This window comes from Stegastes partitus, unplaced genomic scaffold, assembly GCF_000690725.1.
Source record: "Stegastes partitus isolate 25-593 unplaced genomic scaffold, Stegastes_partitus-1.0.2 Scaffold1529, whole genome shotgun sequence".
Classification (NCBI taxonomy): domain Eukaryota; kingdom Metazoa; phylum Chordata; class Actinopteri; family Pomacentridae; genus Stegastes; species Stegastes partitus.
In genome coordinates, this window is record NW_007579260.1 from 108,293 (window position 1) to 124,932 (window position 16,640).

Genomic DNA, 16,640 nt, shown 5'->3' on the forward strand with positions numbered 1-16,640 from the left:
TGCTGAGCTTCCTTCTGGATGTTGGTGCTGCAGAGCATTTGAACAGCAGCTGAGATGGACGAGATGGTTAGAACATGTGGTGTAACAGAAGAAGCTCATCGGGAGGAGTTTGTTAAGATGTCACATGATGGATATCCGCGGTGAGGATCCAGTCCGGATGTTAGAACGGCTCACCCCTCACGTCGCTGTCCGGCTGCGTGGCCAGGTGTGCTTCACTACATTCAGGTGCCAGTCGGTCCATTTCAGACACATTCAGGTGAGATTTTCTCCCAAACTCCATCAAGAAATCTCAACCAATCTCAGGCTCGATTCTCCACCGCTTCCGAAGACCTCCTCCTCCTCTTCCTCCTCTTCCTCCTCCTCACCTTCTCCCTCAGAGATGGCGGTCATCGGGGCGGCAAAGAGGCGTCGGCGGGCAGCGAAGCGTCGGCTCGCCGAGCAGGGCGGGGTGAGGGAGCGAGGTCGCACAGGGGCGGGGGAGGTGAGGAAGTAGAAGGGCGAGGACGAGGAGGTGAGCAGGAGGCGCATCAGATCATCACCGAACATTGCAGAGAAGTCCTGAGAGCTCGGAGATGTGGGCGGCAGGATGAAGGGCTTGACCAGGTCTGGAGGTTCCATCTGGAGCTCAGCAGCAGGAGAAGCTGCAACTTTACGAAGCCGCTCGACCGCCGAGATTCGAGAGGAAGCGTCGGGGCGACTCCCCTTCCTCAGCAGGAGAGCCTTGAAGCTTTCGCTTCTCGGGCACCTTTGGCCTCGGAGGGCGGCAGGTCGAGCCGGGCGAGGCAGGGGGTCGGCGGGGGTCACCGGAGAGGACGAAGGGGATGAGGAGGCACGATTCCTGTCTTCGTTTGAATCCTTTCGACCAAGCATCTTCCTCTTAGACCTGAGAAACAAAGACAAGACGACACATTCAGGCAGCAGCGTCTCACATCAGGTTCAGCCTCCTGATCCAGACGCCATCAGCTCACCAACGCTGCTCAGTTACCGTTTTATTTAACGGCAGTTGAGCCACAATTTTAAACCCATGAAGTGTTGTGATTTGGAGGTTGGAGGCGTAAACTAGCAAACTTTTACCACCATGAGTTTAAGACCCGACCATTAGATTTGAACTGAAGCTTCACTTTGACTTTCGCCTTCACATTTTTAGGACATTTTAGGTGTTTGGTTGCATTCAGGCACCAAAACTACGTGGTTAAGGTGAAGCACCGAAGGTTCTTCGTTTGGTTTTGGATCCCAATCCACTTGGTTAGCTTAAGACACTAGTACTATTCTGTTAAGTGTAGAAACCAAACCTACTTGATTAAGTTTAGGAAATGATCATGTTTGGTTAATACACACCTTTTATGTTCCAAGCCTCCATTTTGTTCATTTCCAGGGAAACAACTCCACCAAAGACTTAACATGAACTTATTCACTCAACCACAAGAGTTCATCGATGCTATTGGGGTTATTTCCGATTTATCAATGATCACAGTGGATAATAAAGCGCCTACTGAGCTACTAGAAGGTGGAGGAGGTCCCGACTGGCTCTAAAGAAGGAAGGTTCCTGTAGAAAAGGTGTTTCAGCTAGTTTACTAGTTGGGGGACATTTAAAGACCAAAATCTTCTATCTAGGGTGCAAGAAAGCACTTTTAAGGAGGCAGGGTCGGGTTCTGGATCTAACAGGAGAAGAACAAGGGGTTGAACTCCACCTGCTACAAATTCATTGAAGGCTTTACCTGCAGTCAACCCCGACTACCGGGGCTCTCACGCTGTTCCTTCCCATACTGCACTGCTCCACAGACAGAGGAACCAAGCAGACGTGTGAGGATGCGGTTCAAAGTTTGGTTCGGTGACAGTGTTCTGTGATGTTTGTGTGTTTCTACCTGTGGATGACAGCGAACAGATCCTCTGTGGTTCGGGGTCGACCGGGGACGAACATCTGATCTGCCGAAACATTCACGAACAGATCAGCTGGGAAAACACAGAAAGAAAAAGGAAGATGAATCACTGATGTTTCAAAGGGTTAAGTACTTGTCTTAAAATGTCCAGGTGATTTAAACAAACATTCGTAGACAAATCTAAGCCAAAAATCTGAACGTGAGCCTATGTATACAAGTTGAAGCAGATTATCAGTTCACGGAGCATTTATAGCAGAAATCTGAGCTACTCAGCAGCTTCCTGACTGAACTGGACCACGTTGTGTAGTTTGTCTCCTCTAACAGCTTGCTCGGCCTACTTTGCCACACACCTGCAAATACATAAGGTTTACTGACATTTATTACAGTGGCCCTGAAGGCAGCACAGGAGCCCAGTTTAAGGACAACTTTTACTTTTAAATTTGGTTCGGTTTTAGCAGCGACAGAAAACACTTGTTTAAATATCTTGATACCCACGGCAGAGGTGCTAAACTCAGGCTAGAAAAACGTAAATGGAGCCCAAGTAAAAACACTGTCTCAGTCAACAGCATTTGTCATGGTAGTCTATATGGAGGATGTTCAAAACCCAACACCGACCCTGCCAGAGGTTCTACAGGAGCAGCTCTTGTTTTTGAAGGCTTGGGCCACTCAAAAATGACTCTAACTGCAGTGGAAATGGACTGTACAGAGAGGAGGTACCACATATCAGGTCCTTATGTGGTCCTGACGAAGCAGTTGCACAACCATTCACACCTTAAGAGATGCAAGTCTTGGGCCCACAACTTACAGTGCAGTAAGCTGTGGGCCCAAGACAGAGTAGTCATCAACATCTGTAAATGCTTTTTAAGTCCCTGAGTGTGGACCATTGGGGACTTTTGATGGACTCAGTGGACGTGGTCCTGTTCAGGCTACAATACGTAAGTGTCGTTCTGGTACAGCTGCGTGGCCCCTTATGTTGAACGCATAAAGAAAAACACAGGATACAGCAACTGGAACAGATTGGACTGTAGCACTGTGTTGATGTGAGTATTAAGGAGGTGAGCATGGATACAGCACAGGATCTCTGAAGAAATTAAGAAGACCAAATTTATGTTACGTGTACTCCTACAGAGAGCATGGACTGGCCTTAAGCGGGTCCATGATCAGCTGTCGTGCTTGTTTTTCTTTAAAAAGAGCCTGTTGGTTAGGGTTAGGGTTGGTTCTCAAATGTGGGCAGGTTCACTTGGCTGCTCTACCTGTTTCTAGAGAACAGAACCAATTCGAGGGTTACTGCTGCTGCTGCTACTACAACAACTACTACTAGTACTACTACTACTACTAGTACTAACATAAACTGTTATAAACCCAACTTACCATTTAAAGGTCCACTGGCCTCCTTTGTCTGCTCCCCTCTCCTCTGGGTTCCTTCATTTCCTCGATCCTCCTGTTCTTCATCCGGTTCCTGTATAAGGAGGTCTGGAAGTGACAGCTCCCCTCGCAGGCTGTCAGTGGACAGTGCGCTGCTGAGCGAGTACCTGCTCTGACCAATCAGAGCACAGGAGCTTTCTGAGTCACTCGTCTCTTGATCACACACTATCGTCGCTCTCACCTTCTCAGTCACTTGGGTTTTCACGCCCTTTGTCACATCTCGCTCATCTCCAGATGAGGACGATGAGGATGACGACGATGATGATGATGACGATGAGGGGGAGGGCGCCCTTGCTGATGACATCATCAGTAGTTGCCTGCCAGGCCTCCTCTTCCTCCTCTTCCTTGCTTTGTCCTTTTTCTTTGTGGTGGATGAAACCATCGTCATCATCGCTGTCTTCATCTCTCTCTCTATCGGCCTTTCCTTCTCATCTTCCTCTACGTCTTCAGCCAGCGATGACCTCATCATCCTACTTTGAAATGTTTTCTCATCATACTGATAAAGTCTTGATTTGGTAGTTCTCGTACAGCAGGGGTCTGTTATCCCTGTTTGGGTGCCCCCAGTCCAGGTATAAGTAGCTGCATGGGCACTGGAGCTCCCTAAGGTGCTGTATGTACCCATACCCATAATCCCTGATAGGTCATGGGTTCCATAGACGGTCCCTAAGGTGCTACTGGTCTCATTTAAAGTGTTTCTAGCCCCTGTAGTACCCATGATCTCCGAGGTGCCCATCATTCCCAAGGTACCCATGATCCCCAATGTGCCTATCATTCCAGAGGTGCCCATGATCCCAGAGGTGCCAATGATCCCCGAGGTGCCTATTATCCCAGAGCTGCCCATGGACCCAGAGATACCCATGGTTTCTAAGGTGCTACTGGGCCCTGTGGTGCTCTGAGTCTGTGATATGCCACTGGTCTTAGAGGTTCCTTTGAGGGCCCCCTCTTTATTCTTAGATGTAAAGGGTGGTTTGGTTGTTTGTGGTGAGGTCAATAAGAGGTCTGGCTTCTTGTGCAAAATTGGTGGTTTCTGCCGTTGAGGGGAGCTGTCAGGTGAAATCAAATGTGCAGGTGTCACCGAGTTGTCAGTGGTGCATGTCAGGTGCTTTGGTGAAGGTGCACCTTGGGTCACATGTGTGTGCAAGCATGTGTTGAAGGAGTCAGCAGGGAGTCCTGAAGAAAGAGCTGAAATTTTTCCACTGCCCTTCCTTCCACCTTGTCCCCGCCTGGTCTTGGGGGATGCCATAACACCCAGGATACAAAGATCAGGCTTCTTTGGTGGAACTGGCTTCTCTGGTGAGCAGAGCTTCTTTGGGCTCCTTCCCCTTAAGTTACTGTTACTGGTTTTCATATCAACATATGCTAAATCAGCAGCATCATGAATCTGCATTTGTGATCTATTCTTTTCATTTTTCTCTACCGATTGTATTGTTCTGCTTTCTCTATGTTTCTCTGCAGGCTCTGTTAGCTTAGTGCTTGTCAGCACTGCATCTTTGACCTGCTGTTGTGAAGAAGCATCTTGGATAATTGTGTCAATGTGATTTTTGTCAGAAGACATTTTTACCCAAGGACTCTCAGGACTGACGACTTGATTGCTTACAAGTGGGGCATACATGTCTGAGTCTTCCCTCCTCTGTTCATCAGACTTGATGTTTTGAAGAGTTTCACCATCGCCTGGCTGAGGCCCAGAGCTTCTCTGGTTCGCTGGGCTAGGAATAATGTCTTGTAAGTTCTGAAGATGAGCATAAACTGACTCGCTGTTGGGTGTTGCCATCTCACTTTCTGCTTGTCTATAGCAATTGTGATTTGATTTAAGTCCACTTTGATTTGCATCAGCGTTGACTGAGCCTTGAGGGCTAGCATTACCCATTAATGCACTCGCTATGTTAGCTTCACTGTGAGGTACATCACAGATAGCACTTTGCGATCCCGGTCCAGTGAAATCGACATTGGAGTTGGCAAAGCAATCAACATTTACTTTAGCAGACATAGCAGATGATAGGTCCTGGTTAGCATGAGTATGGTCAGCATTAGCTGATGACATGCCAGCTTGGGTCTGGACTGCACCATCAGACGATGCAGCATTAGCTAGTGGCGCGTCCTGGTTCTTGACTGAGCGAAGCTTGATATCCTGCAGAGCTTGGGCAGTGACCAGAGGGCAGGGGTGTGTGGCCACTTTAACACAATTATTTGGAGAGGGGAAAGGAGAGGCAGAGGGTGAGAGAAGAGGAGGAAGAGGAGGTGGTGGCGGTGGAGGAGGAAGGTCAGCAATTGGCATGTCTGGGAGTTCTGAAAATGGTGGAGGAGGTGGGGAAGCCGGGGGAGGAGGGTAAGTGGTCTGCATCACAGCGAATGAGTAGGGGGGAGGAGGAGGCCGGGAGAAAGGAGGTAGAGGTAGAGGAGGAGGTGGTGGAGGAGGAGGAAGAGATGAAAGTGTAGGAGGAGCTACAGAGAGTTTGGTGAGAAGAGGAGGAGTAGAAGGCAAAGGGGAGGAAGATTCTGGCAGAGGAGGAGGAGGAGGTGGGGGGGGAGGAGGAGGAGGCAGGAGAGGAACCTTGGCCGAGGACTCTAAGGAGGTGCAGGATGAGAGGGAGGAGGTGGAGGAAAATGAGGATGAAAGGGACGAAAAGAGTGACGACTTTCTTTCTGGCACTGGTGGCTTCGGCCTGTCATCGGCCCGAGACTTTGTCCTGGGCAAGGATGAAGCAACGGGTGAAAGGGGGAAGGAAGATGAAGTGGAGAAAGGGGAGGTCGGTGGGAGGGAGAAGGCTCCAGGGCTGGCTGTGAGTGGGGAGGATGGGGTGAGGGGGGAAGACAGTGGAGTGCCAGGAGTTGGGGTGTTGGACTGGCTGGAGTAACCACTGGAGGGTGAAGCGAGGCGCTGGAGCCCAGCTCCCGAGGAGCCAACTGGCTGGGGGTTGAGAGTAAGTCTCATGCCCTCCTCTCCCAAACCTGGAGATGCAGGGGCGAGGACAGGAGGGTGGTCAGGGCTTGTAGGTAGGTGATTGGGAGCAGGAGACTCAGCAGATGCTTGGCAGTCTGAGCTCAAAGGTTCAAAGGTTGTGACAGTCCCACAGTTAAGCCCACTCTGGCGTCTTTTAGTCCGGGGCACCCAGGGGTCATGGTAAGTCTGGGGAGATGATTTGCACTGAGCGGTGTGCTCCAAACGGGGACTGGTGGAAAAGCGTGCGGGTTTGTTCCGACTAGATCGGCGCCTCAGAGAGTCCGAGCGTAGCGGTGGAGGAGGTGGGCGCTTGGACTTGCGGAGGGAGATGCTGCGGGTGGCAGTGCGATAGTAGGAACAGGAGGAAGACGTACTGGACCTCCGTTTCTCTCGGCTTAGTGAGGGAGAGGAAGTCGTCTTCTCTGAACACAAGGAGTTGCTGTCATTGCAGGAGGGGGAGGAGCGACCAGAGTAGAGCAGAGGATCGCAATTCCAACCTTCCTCAGAAGCACATGTTGTGTCCTGGGCGATACCGCTGTGGACACTGGAGCTGGGGGACAGGGGCTTGTAGCGCCACCTATCCCTGCCATTGGATTCACAATCGTAGAAACGCTGGGTGTTCTGGTGGGTTGGGGTCTGGTCATCCAGAGTCTGGTAGCTATATTGAGACTCTGAATCAGTGATGGAGGAGCAGGAGAGGTAATGAGTGGTGGAAGGACTCTCATTCTGGGGCTTATCCCCAGGGTAAGCCCACTCTGATGGTAGGGGCGTACCAGGAATGGATGAGGACGAAAAAGGAGACAGCGGCACAATTCTGGCTGTGGGGTCAAATGGCAGCAGGGGCTGGAGGTCGCTGGGAAAACCCTGTAGACCCTGTGACTGGAGACAAGAAGGAAAAGTTAAGCAAAGTTTCTTAATTTTACTTTTAACCAATTTTACTCAATTCTACTTAACTGACCTGGCAGCAAGACGAGGAGGGACTGAGCGTCCTGTAGGAGGCGCTGGTACAGCTGACCTCAGAGTTCAAAGAGGAGCTGGTTGCCGGACGGGGGAGGCTGTGGAACTCCGAGGAATGGTCTTTGCCACGGAGGGAGGAGGTGAGGGAGGCCATGAGGCTGGACATTCCCTCTCCTCGTGGGGCTCGGATCCTCCTTGACTGTCCCTGATTCCTGATTTCTTCTCCTCCCTCCACCGCCACCTCTGTGTCCTTTTGGTTGGGGGACCTGCAGGACGAGGAGGAGGCAGGTCGACCCACTGTGGAGAACTGACTGGGAAGAACCGTGGAACCCGAAGGCTTCAGGTTGACGTCATCCGGTATCCCAGTAACCGTCTTGCGGCGGTTGAGGTTACGGGGTCGCCGGGTTAGTGAGTCGACATTAGAAACTGTCCTCCGAAAACTGGCCTGACGATCAAAACTCTCACCTGAAGGGTTAACAAAAGAAAACACAGCAGTGAAAACACGAGAAGCCAAGTCCTTACAAGTCCTGATTCCAGCTGTAAGTCCAAGTATAGTCTAAAACTGACTTACGTCAAGTGTCAGGGTCGATTTTGAAGTTCAACTTGAGTTTACCCCTAGTCTAAGTTAAACCTCAGTTTTGTATAAAACCTCAAGCTTGTCTTGACTCCCAAAAGAGTCCAGATTCTAGATTCAGCTGAGTCCGAATCAAATGTCAAGTCCACATCAGGTTTCATATCTGAGATGAATCCCAAGTCTGAGTCACATGTTAATCCAGAGTCAAATCTCAAATCAAGGTCAAGCCAAAATCCAAGTTTAGTCTTTGGTCAAAGTTTATCCAAAGCTTCAATCAAACCCCAAATTGGGTCGAGTCTGAGACAAGTAAGAAATCTGAAGTTGAATCCCAACTTTAAATTTGAATTCTGACTTTAATTTTGAGCCTGAGTGAGGTTTCAAGTTCAGCTGTACCTGTTACGTTGATGGGGACAACATCAGCAGCGACTGCCTTGGCCTGCTGCCTCATTCTCTCCTCTGGTGTTGGAAGCCGAGGTGGCGGTTCCATCTCCACATCCGCTGTCGGCTCGTAGGTTGGCGCGAAGACGTCCCAGCAAGAGGTGAGCTGGACCGGGTTCAGGACCAGCGGGGTCAGAGGTCGCGTGTTGTTCAAGATGAACCTCTCATCTTCGTCTGAGGAAGCCGATGACTGACAAACATAAGCAAGCTTGGTTAAACCAGGTAAGGTCGGGCTTCAGCTTAGTTTGTTCTAAACTAGCTGTGCTGGACTCTTATCTAGTCTGGAAGGGTTGAGTTCAAACTTTGTGTAGAGTCACATTTAGCCCTATTAGCTTAGCATTAAGGGTTCTAATACCTTATTCGTCTAGTTAAACATCTGAGCCAAAAATCCGCCAGTGGGTTTAAAAGGCATGTTTTTTTTTTTTTACTTTTTTTGCCACCAAATGATGACATTTATCAGCCGGAAACTGTAAAAATTGACTCCCCAGATGTTCTTGAATGCACAATGTGTGACCTCTGGGTCCATCAGGAACCAAATCTAAGTTGAAAATAGACAAATTTAATCAAAATCACGTTTTTCCATCCATCCATTATCGATACACCGCTTTATCCAAAATCACGTTTTTGCTTCATCTTATTAAAAATTCCCCCAAAACAAAGCATTTGCTGTCACCAGATTTTGTAAAATAAATAAATTCTGTGCTCTTTGTTGTAAACAAGAAGATTTTAGTGACTCAGCTGTGACCAACCACAGGCAGTGTTTACACAGAGCAGACAGGAGACGAGTGTGGAAACAAATCAAAAATTTAAATAGGTAAATATTTTTTATCATGCAGAGCCTTCATCTTTTCCGTTGTTGGTAACACCTGTGGACGCTTTGAAAAATGTTGGCTGTTGTGATTCCATTTTGGTAAAATAAAAATAAAACAAAAAAAAGTAGTTTTTAAAAGGAACAAAAACTAGAAACTGCTTGGAGTTCAGACAGTTAAACAACGTAGACTGTGGTTTATTCAGCTGTAATTAAGCCCATTAGGAAGTTTAAACTCAGTAGAGTCCAGTGAAGTCTGGTCGGGTGTGATCTGGCCACTACGTGAGGAGGATTCTAGTCTACTTTAGGGAAGCTCGGTCAGTGTTTACCTTTCTCCTCCAAACTGAAAACTTGAAACAAACTGAAAAACAAGACTGAGAGAGAAAGTCCAAGACTCTGGACCTCTGAGAAGAGACATGGGGGAAGGCAAAAGGGTGAGAAACAGAATGAAAAAGAAAAGCAATGGTGTCAGTTCTCCAGTATGACCAGCAGGTGGCAATAAAACACATCAACTCTCCACAACTTGAACCAGAACTGGAACCAGAAACCATGAAATGTCTGCGACTGTGGCTTTAAGAAACAGTCAATCCAAACGTTGCCAATAACACATTGATCAATTAATAAATAGTTTCACTTCTAATTCTGATTCATTGTATGATGGAAAGTGAAACTATAAAATGTATAAAGACCAGAAAGAGACAAAAAAAAAAAAACGTTTGCAGACTGAAACACAAAATTACCACGAGAAGACACAAAACAAACACAAAGCGATATGAAACGAACAAAAAGTGAAAATGAAACAACGCAAGATGACCACAAGAATCGTCATGACAACGATCTTTGTGATCGTTTCGGAACATTTCGTGGATGTTTTGTGCCTCTTTAAGCTACTTTAGTGTCTTTATAGTCACTTTGTGTCTTTTTTTTTTTAGTTCTTTTTGTTTCTGAGATCCTTTTGCTGTATTTTTTAGTAGTTTGTTGTCTTTTTAACTTAATTTAGTCTTTTTCTGGTTGTTTTGTGTCTTTTAACCTCGTTTTGCATCTTTTATTGATCCTCGTTTTGTGTCAAAACAATCCAAAAGAGACAAAAAACGACCACATCAGAACCTAAATGACCTGAAAGAGGCACAAAGTGACAATAAAGAGACGAAATCAGCTCAAAGAGACACAAAATATTTTGGAAAGAGACCGAAAATGACAAAAAAATAAACACAAAACAACTAAAAAGAGATACAAAGTGACTTTAAAGAGACTAAATCAGCTAAAAGAGACAGAAACTTAGACAACAGCAGTGTTGGGAGTGTTGCTCATTGATTGGAGCCTTTCAGACGTCCTGATTGGTTCTGCAGTCTGTGGGGCCTCATTAATATTCATGAGGCAGCAGCACTGCGTCTCACCATCTTCCTGCCTTTGTCCCGCCACCGCTGCCGCAAGTTGCCTTCTGATTGGTCGTGGCTGGGGCTTTGTGGGCGGGGCCGAGTTGGTCCGTGACACGCTGCAGACAGAGAATCAGAGATTATTGATCGATCAGACATGACTGTGTTCTACTGCGGCGACATGCGGCGCTGCAGCTGCAGTGCTGCATGCAGAACCCTGCAGCGCTGCAGTCTGCTCCTGTCATGAGGTTCTCTAGAGAACGTCAGAGAGCAAGCACAAAGCTCCCAGTTCACTCCTCTGCAACATGAGTCTGATCATTACATCCACAGGTTTTAGCAGAACGAGGCTGGAATCTGGCTGCTTTATAAGCTGCTGCTCATCCTGAGGAAACAGCATGTATATCATGTGCAGGCAACACAAAGAGACCACAAACAACAAAGACAGACACATCACGATGCTAAATGAACACAAAGAGCCAGAGGTGACCAAAAAACAACAAAAACACGACACACAAAAACAAAATAACCACAAACAGACGTTTTACTTTGCATAAAAACATTTTGGCCAAAACCTGATGCAGAAAAAGAACAAACTGGAAGTTAAGTCGATGCAAATCACTGTTCGCTCTGTGAGTCGACACTGTGCGACTGGTTCAGGAGGTCAGTGGCTGAAGTCGGCTGATCTTAATCCTACAACACACAAAGACTGATGTCCACGGGCGGCTGGACCTTCAGGCTGAAACCAGACGAAACCCGTTCAAAAAGTTGTTCTCCACGAATCTGAGTAAAACCGACATGAACAGCAACCTGAAAATGTGCTTTCTTTGTATTATTTATTGTTATTCTATGCAATGTGGAATTAAAAACACCATCTGTACCCACAGAAGGCCCTACTGGTAGAAATGTTTCATGTTTTGCAGCAGGAACCAGGAGGTCCAGAAGGAGCCACAGCAGCACTGATCAGGGCTGCAGTGGTCGTCCTCCTACAACGACTCCACGGACAGTCAACTACTGTCACTATGGAGCTGTGGACACCAGACAAAGGCAGCTGCTTCAGACTTGGCACAGGGCTGATCAATGGAGACCAGAGTTAGTGTGAAGCTCACACAGTGTGAAGGACACTTCAGAACATCAGCCTCTATGGACGGAGGAGCAGAACTAAACCTGGCTGCTGCTCACAGCTAAACTTCCACATCAAAGTTCACCAGAGAACATGAACAGAAGCCTGATGGATGCTGGAGAACATCCTCTGGTCAGATGGAGATCAATGTGTTGGGCTCACATGGAGTCCAGATGTTTGGTGTGAACCTGACCAGGACCACCACAGTGGATCATGGTCCTGACAGTGAAGCACGGAGGTGGCAGCATCATGATGTGGGGCTGCATGAGGGCAGAAGGTGTTGATGACGTTTATAGAAGCTCCATGAATGTCTGAGGATTTACCAACAAACAAAACCACACTGAGTCACAAAATGAACACAAAAAGACGCAAAGCAAACACAAGGAGCAAAAAACGAATACAATAAGACACAAAATGGACACGGAGATGCAAAAATATGCAAAACCACCACAACAGGACGCAAAACTAAAACACAGCCACAAAACAACCTAAAAAGACCAACAACAAAACCAACATGACAACACAGAACAGCCACAAAAAGACACTCGGGCCAAAACAGAGACACAAAACAACCAAAAAGGACGCAACACGAACACAAAGAAGAAAAAAACAACCTCAAAAGGACCAAAACCAACATGGACAAAAAAACCCAAAACACAAAATGTGACTACACACAGACACACAACTGAACCAGAGCCACAAAACAACCCAAACAGATGCAGGACCAACACAACACACACACAACCTCAAAAGAACCAAAACAGACACAAAAACACAAAACACACAAAACGACCACAGGAGGCCACAAAATGAAGAAAAACAACAAAAAATAGGAACAAAATGACACAAAACCAGAAACGCTTTCAAGCATTTCGTCTTTTTTTGTAACCAAGTTGTACATTTTGGGTTTAATGAGAACTTTAACGACCAGAACTGTTTCATCAAATGAGGATTTTCTTGCTTTTTAAATTATTTTAACAGAAAACATTTGTACTTGTTCTTACAGGACCAAGGCCGGTTTACGTCGGCTCTTCCACTCTTACCTCGCAGGTCATCGGCGCTGCCTGATCGTCTTTTTCCAGGGATGAAGCGGAGACTCTGCCGAGGCTTCTGGGTAGTGTAGTGAACAGACCACCTGCTGTCGCCGTCTCCTGCAGCACAAAGACAGAAGAGTTCAGTGTTTCGGCAAATCCATTCACACAGCGAGCAGCAGCATCGCAGCCTCAGCACTCCTCAAGGTGACCTCCACGGGGCTTTTATTGTGAAGGAGCAGGCTAATCATCTGTGGTATTCAGGAGACAGACGTGTGGACAGATGTGTGGACAGACGTGTGGACAGATGTGCAGAACCGTCTCTCATTAGTACACAACATATGACATTGCTTTAACTTGTCTCAGACTTAGACGTCGTCTCGCTGTGGGTCGGGATGCTCACGAGTCTACCAACAAGACTCACAAGTTCATCTGTTTACTTCCTCTTCTGCAAAATGTTCAACAAAGCAAGAACAAAAAACATTTTGACTACTTTAAAGTCCATCACACACAAACAAATACCAGCTAAAGAAACTAAAACTGGGCTTCAGGAGGTTCCTGGGGTCCTTGAGGGGTGCCACAGGGGCCTGAAGAGGTTCAGGTGGTCCTTAAGGGGTTGACATGTTTCATGAGGTCTGAGGTGGCTGTTGAGAAAAACCTGAGGTCCTTGAGAGGATACCAGTGGTACTTGAAGAGGTCCCAAGGACTGGGGAGAATTCCAGAAGCTCGAGCAGGTACCACAGGTTCCTAAAGAGGCCCAAAATGAACCTAAAGGTTCCACATGCAGTGTTAGAGATCAAAGAGACGGGGCTTTACGTGCTCAGGGTTCTTGAGGAGGTCCAACAAGTACAAGAAAGTTCTACAAATTGTCAAGAAGGTATGACAGATCTTTGAGAAGCCACAGTTCGTCCTTCACCAGGTACCACAACTTCTTCATGAGCCTAAAGTGGTTCTACAGCTGATAGCGGGTCATGATAGGCGATATAAGGGCCTTGAGGAAGGTCCCGGTGTCCCTAAAGGACTTCCTGGAGCCATGGAGAAGTATCACAAGACCTTAAACAGGTCCCTAAAAAAACGCATATCCTCAAGAAATCATCAAGAAGGTATCATAGGTCCTTGAGAAGCCTCCATTCTTCCTGGAGCAGGTTCCACAGGTTTATAAACAAGAGTTTGAGAGAAGCTTCCAAAAAGGGGGTTACAAGGCCTTTCAAGAAGGTCCTGAATTCCATAAAGGAATTTCAAGGGCCATGGTACCACAGGTCCTTAAAGAGGCTGAGATGATCCTGAAGGTTTCTGAAACACTGTCAAAGATCCATGATGGGGCCAAGGAGAAGGTACCAGAAGTTCTTGACCAGGAGTCCCTAAAGACCTTCCAGGAGTGCTTGAGAACCACATGCGTCCTTAAGGAGTCCATCCAGAGTCTTGAGGTGGTCCTATGAGTCCTTGTCACTGAAAGTGTACTTGAGGAAGAGTCAGTTACTGAAATATTTCCAGCAATCATCTGGAAGGTCAAATACATCTTTGAAAGGGTTTCATTTGTTCTCGAGCAGTTACCACACGTTCTACCAGAGGCTTAGAACCTTAAATGTAAAGACACAGTGTCAGAGAGCCCAGATGAGGCTTCATAAGGGTCTTGAGAAGAACCTGACAACTTAAGGAAGTTCCACAAGTACAGGTACAAGAGAGTTCCAGAACTCATGAAGAATGTACAGAAGATCTTTGACAAGCTGATGTTTGTCCTTGAGCAGGTACCAAAGATTTTCAAAGAGGCTGAGATGCTCCATGGACCACAGAGACGGTACCATAAGACCTTGAACAAGAGTCCCCAAGGAGCTTTCAGGGGTCTTGGAGATTTTCCAGTGTCCTCCTTCCATGAAAATCCTTGAGAATCCTCAATTTGTCCTTCAGCATGTACCACAATTTCTTAAAGAGGCTGAGATGTTCTATAGAAGGTTCTGAGGTCACATAGGTTCTTAAAGAAGGTCTTGAACTTCCTAAAGAATTCTGGGGCCACAAAGAAGGCACTGCAGGTTGTTAGGTATGTCCCAAGAGTCCCTCGGGAGCTTTGAGGGGTCATTAAAAACAGGCAAATGTCCTTGAGGAATCCTTGAGGTGGTTCCAAGGCTCCCTGAAAAGCCTGAAGTGGTCCTTGAGCAGGTACCTAAGGTCCTTAAATTGCCTGAAATGGTTCTTACTATGGCTCTAGGGCCACAGTGAATTACAAGGACCCTTGAAATGGGTCCTGGAGACATGCAAGGGATTCTAGATCCATGACGATGGTACCACAGTTCCTTGGGCATGTCCTAGGAGTCTTCATTGGTTTCCAGGGGCTCTTGAAAAGGTAGATCAAGTCATTAAAAAAGCCTAAATGAGTATTGAAGAGCTTCTGGGCATTACAAAGAAATTTCAAGGTCCTTGAGAAAGGTCTTGAAGTCCCTTAAAGGATTCCAGGAGGCCCTGAGAAGGTACCAGGAATACTTGAGTGTTTCTCAGGAGCTCTTGTGAAGAAAAGGGGATCCTTAGGGGTATTTGAAGAGATTCAAGAGGTCCTTGAGGAGATTTCAGGGGTCCTTGAAAAGAGTCCTGAAGTCTCTGAAAAGGTTCTGAGATATATAAAGATCCTGAGGGGGGTCTTGCAGTATTTGATGAGACTCCAGGGATCCATGAAGAGATTCCAGAGGTCCTTGGGGAAACACCATGGGTCCTTGAAGCAACTAAGGGGTTCGTAAAGAGATTCCAAGGGTCCTTAAAGAGATTTCAGGAGATCTTGAGGAAAGGATCTTTGCGAAGTAATGGGGTTCCTTAGATGAGCCTTAATTACTTGAGGAGGCGGGAGAAGATTCAAGATGTCTTTGAGAAGATACCAGAGGTCCTTGAAAAGGGTCCTGGGGTCCGTGACAAGGTTCTGAGAGATATAAAGCGCTTGATGAGGGTCTTAGAGTTCGTAAGGCAACTCCAGGGGTCCTTGAGGGGACTTCAGTAGTCCCTGAGGAGACTCTGGGAGATCTTGAAGAGATTCCAGGGGTCCTTGAGAAGTAACAGGGTTCTTAGATAAGCTTAAATTGTACCTGAGGAGGTTGTGAGAGACTTGAAAAGGGTTCCAGCGTCTTAAGGAAACTCCAGAGGTCCGTGAGAAAATCCCAGGGATCCTTGAGAAGATTCCAGGAGTTCTAGAGGAGATTCCAGGGTCCTTGAGAGTATTCCAGGAGTCCTTGAATGGGTGCCATAACTGCCCTGAGGGTGTCCCAGGGCTTTGGAGGGTCCTGGAATCCTTGAGTAGGCTCTTTGAACATGTGTTGCCATGGTAACATGCAGTGGCCAACAGGATGGCTCTCATGCAGGTGACCGCGGCGACCTGAACGGCGGAACATGCGGCGGACAGCCAATCACAGAGCGGCAGGCGATGAGGTCATCTCTGGGTTTTACACTCACCGCGGCTCTGACTGAGGAGTCTGAGGACGGACTTGATGGCTGCTCCGATCAGAACCATGACGACGCCGCACAGACGCACCGCAGACACACCGCAGACACACAACAGACGCACCGCAGACACACAACGGACACACAACGGACGCACGCAGTCCTGCGGCTCCGGCGGACAGACAGCAGCAGTGGTGCAGCTCCACTCGCTGCAACGCTGCTGCTGCTGCTGATCTCCTCCCACCGCTCTGGTGCTCCGGCGGCGGCAGCGCCCGCCCCCTCCTTATATCCACACACACACACACACACACACACACACACACACACACACACACTATTTTGGCGTCCTGCCAGCACACGTGTGTCCTTCATGTGTGTCTTCAGGTGATGAAGGTGACACACAAAAAACACTGCGTGAACACACACACACACACAGTGCTTTGTAGATGAAGGGGCATAAGGATGGTGTGTGTGTGTGTGTGTGTGTGTGTGTGTGTGTGTGTGTGTGAGGACTGAAGCAGCTCCACTATGTGATAACACAGATACAGGAAACAACACTGTGCAGATATAAGTGACGACTTCGGTCTGTCAGCGCTCGTTTTGTCTCTTTGTTGTCCTTTTGTCTCTTTGTGGTCGTTTTGTGTCTCATCATCTACCTGCTGCAGAGCTC

At 47.6% G+C, this 16,640-nt stretch overlaps 1 protein-coding gene across 1 annotated transcript; it reads right to left on the bottom strand.

The window, feature by feature from the left end:
* Positions 1-279: 279 nt before the first annotated feature.
* On the bottom strand, positions 280-13,487 carry nhsl1a (NHS-like 1a). Its single transcript, XM_008300367.1, has 12 exons — positions 13,414-13,487; positions 13,230-13,318; positions 12,563-12,670; positions 10,421-10,518; positions 9,353-9,427; positions 8,171-8,405; positions 7,205-7,668; positions 5,650-7,125; positions 4,160-5,034; positions 3,252-4,021; positions 1,866-1,953; positions 280-883 (listed from the first exon to the last, which is right to left on the bottom strand). The coding sequence occupies exons 1-12, from the start codon at positions 13,485-13,487 to the stop codon at positions 280-282; spliced, it is 4,956 nt and encodes a 1,651-aa protein (XP_008298589.1).
* Between the last annotated feature and the right edge of the window lie 3,153 nt (positions 13,488-16,640).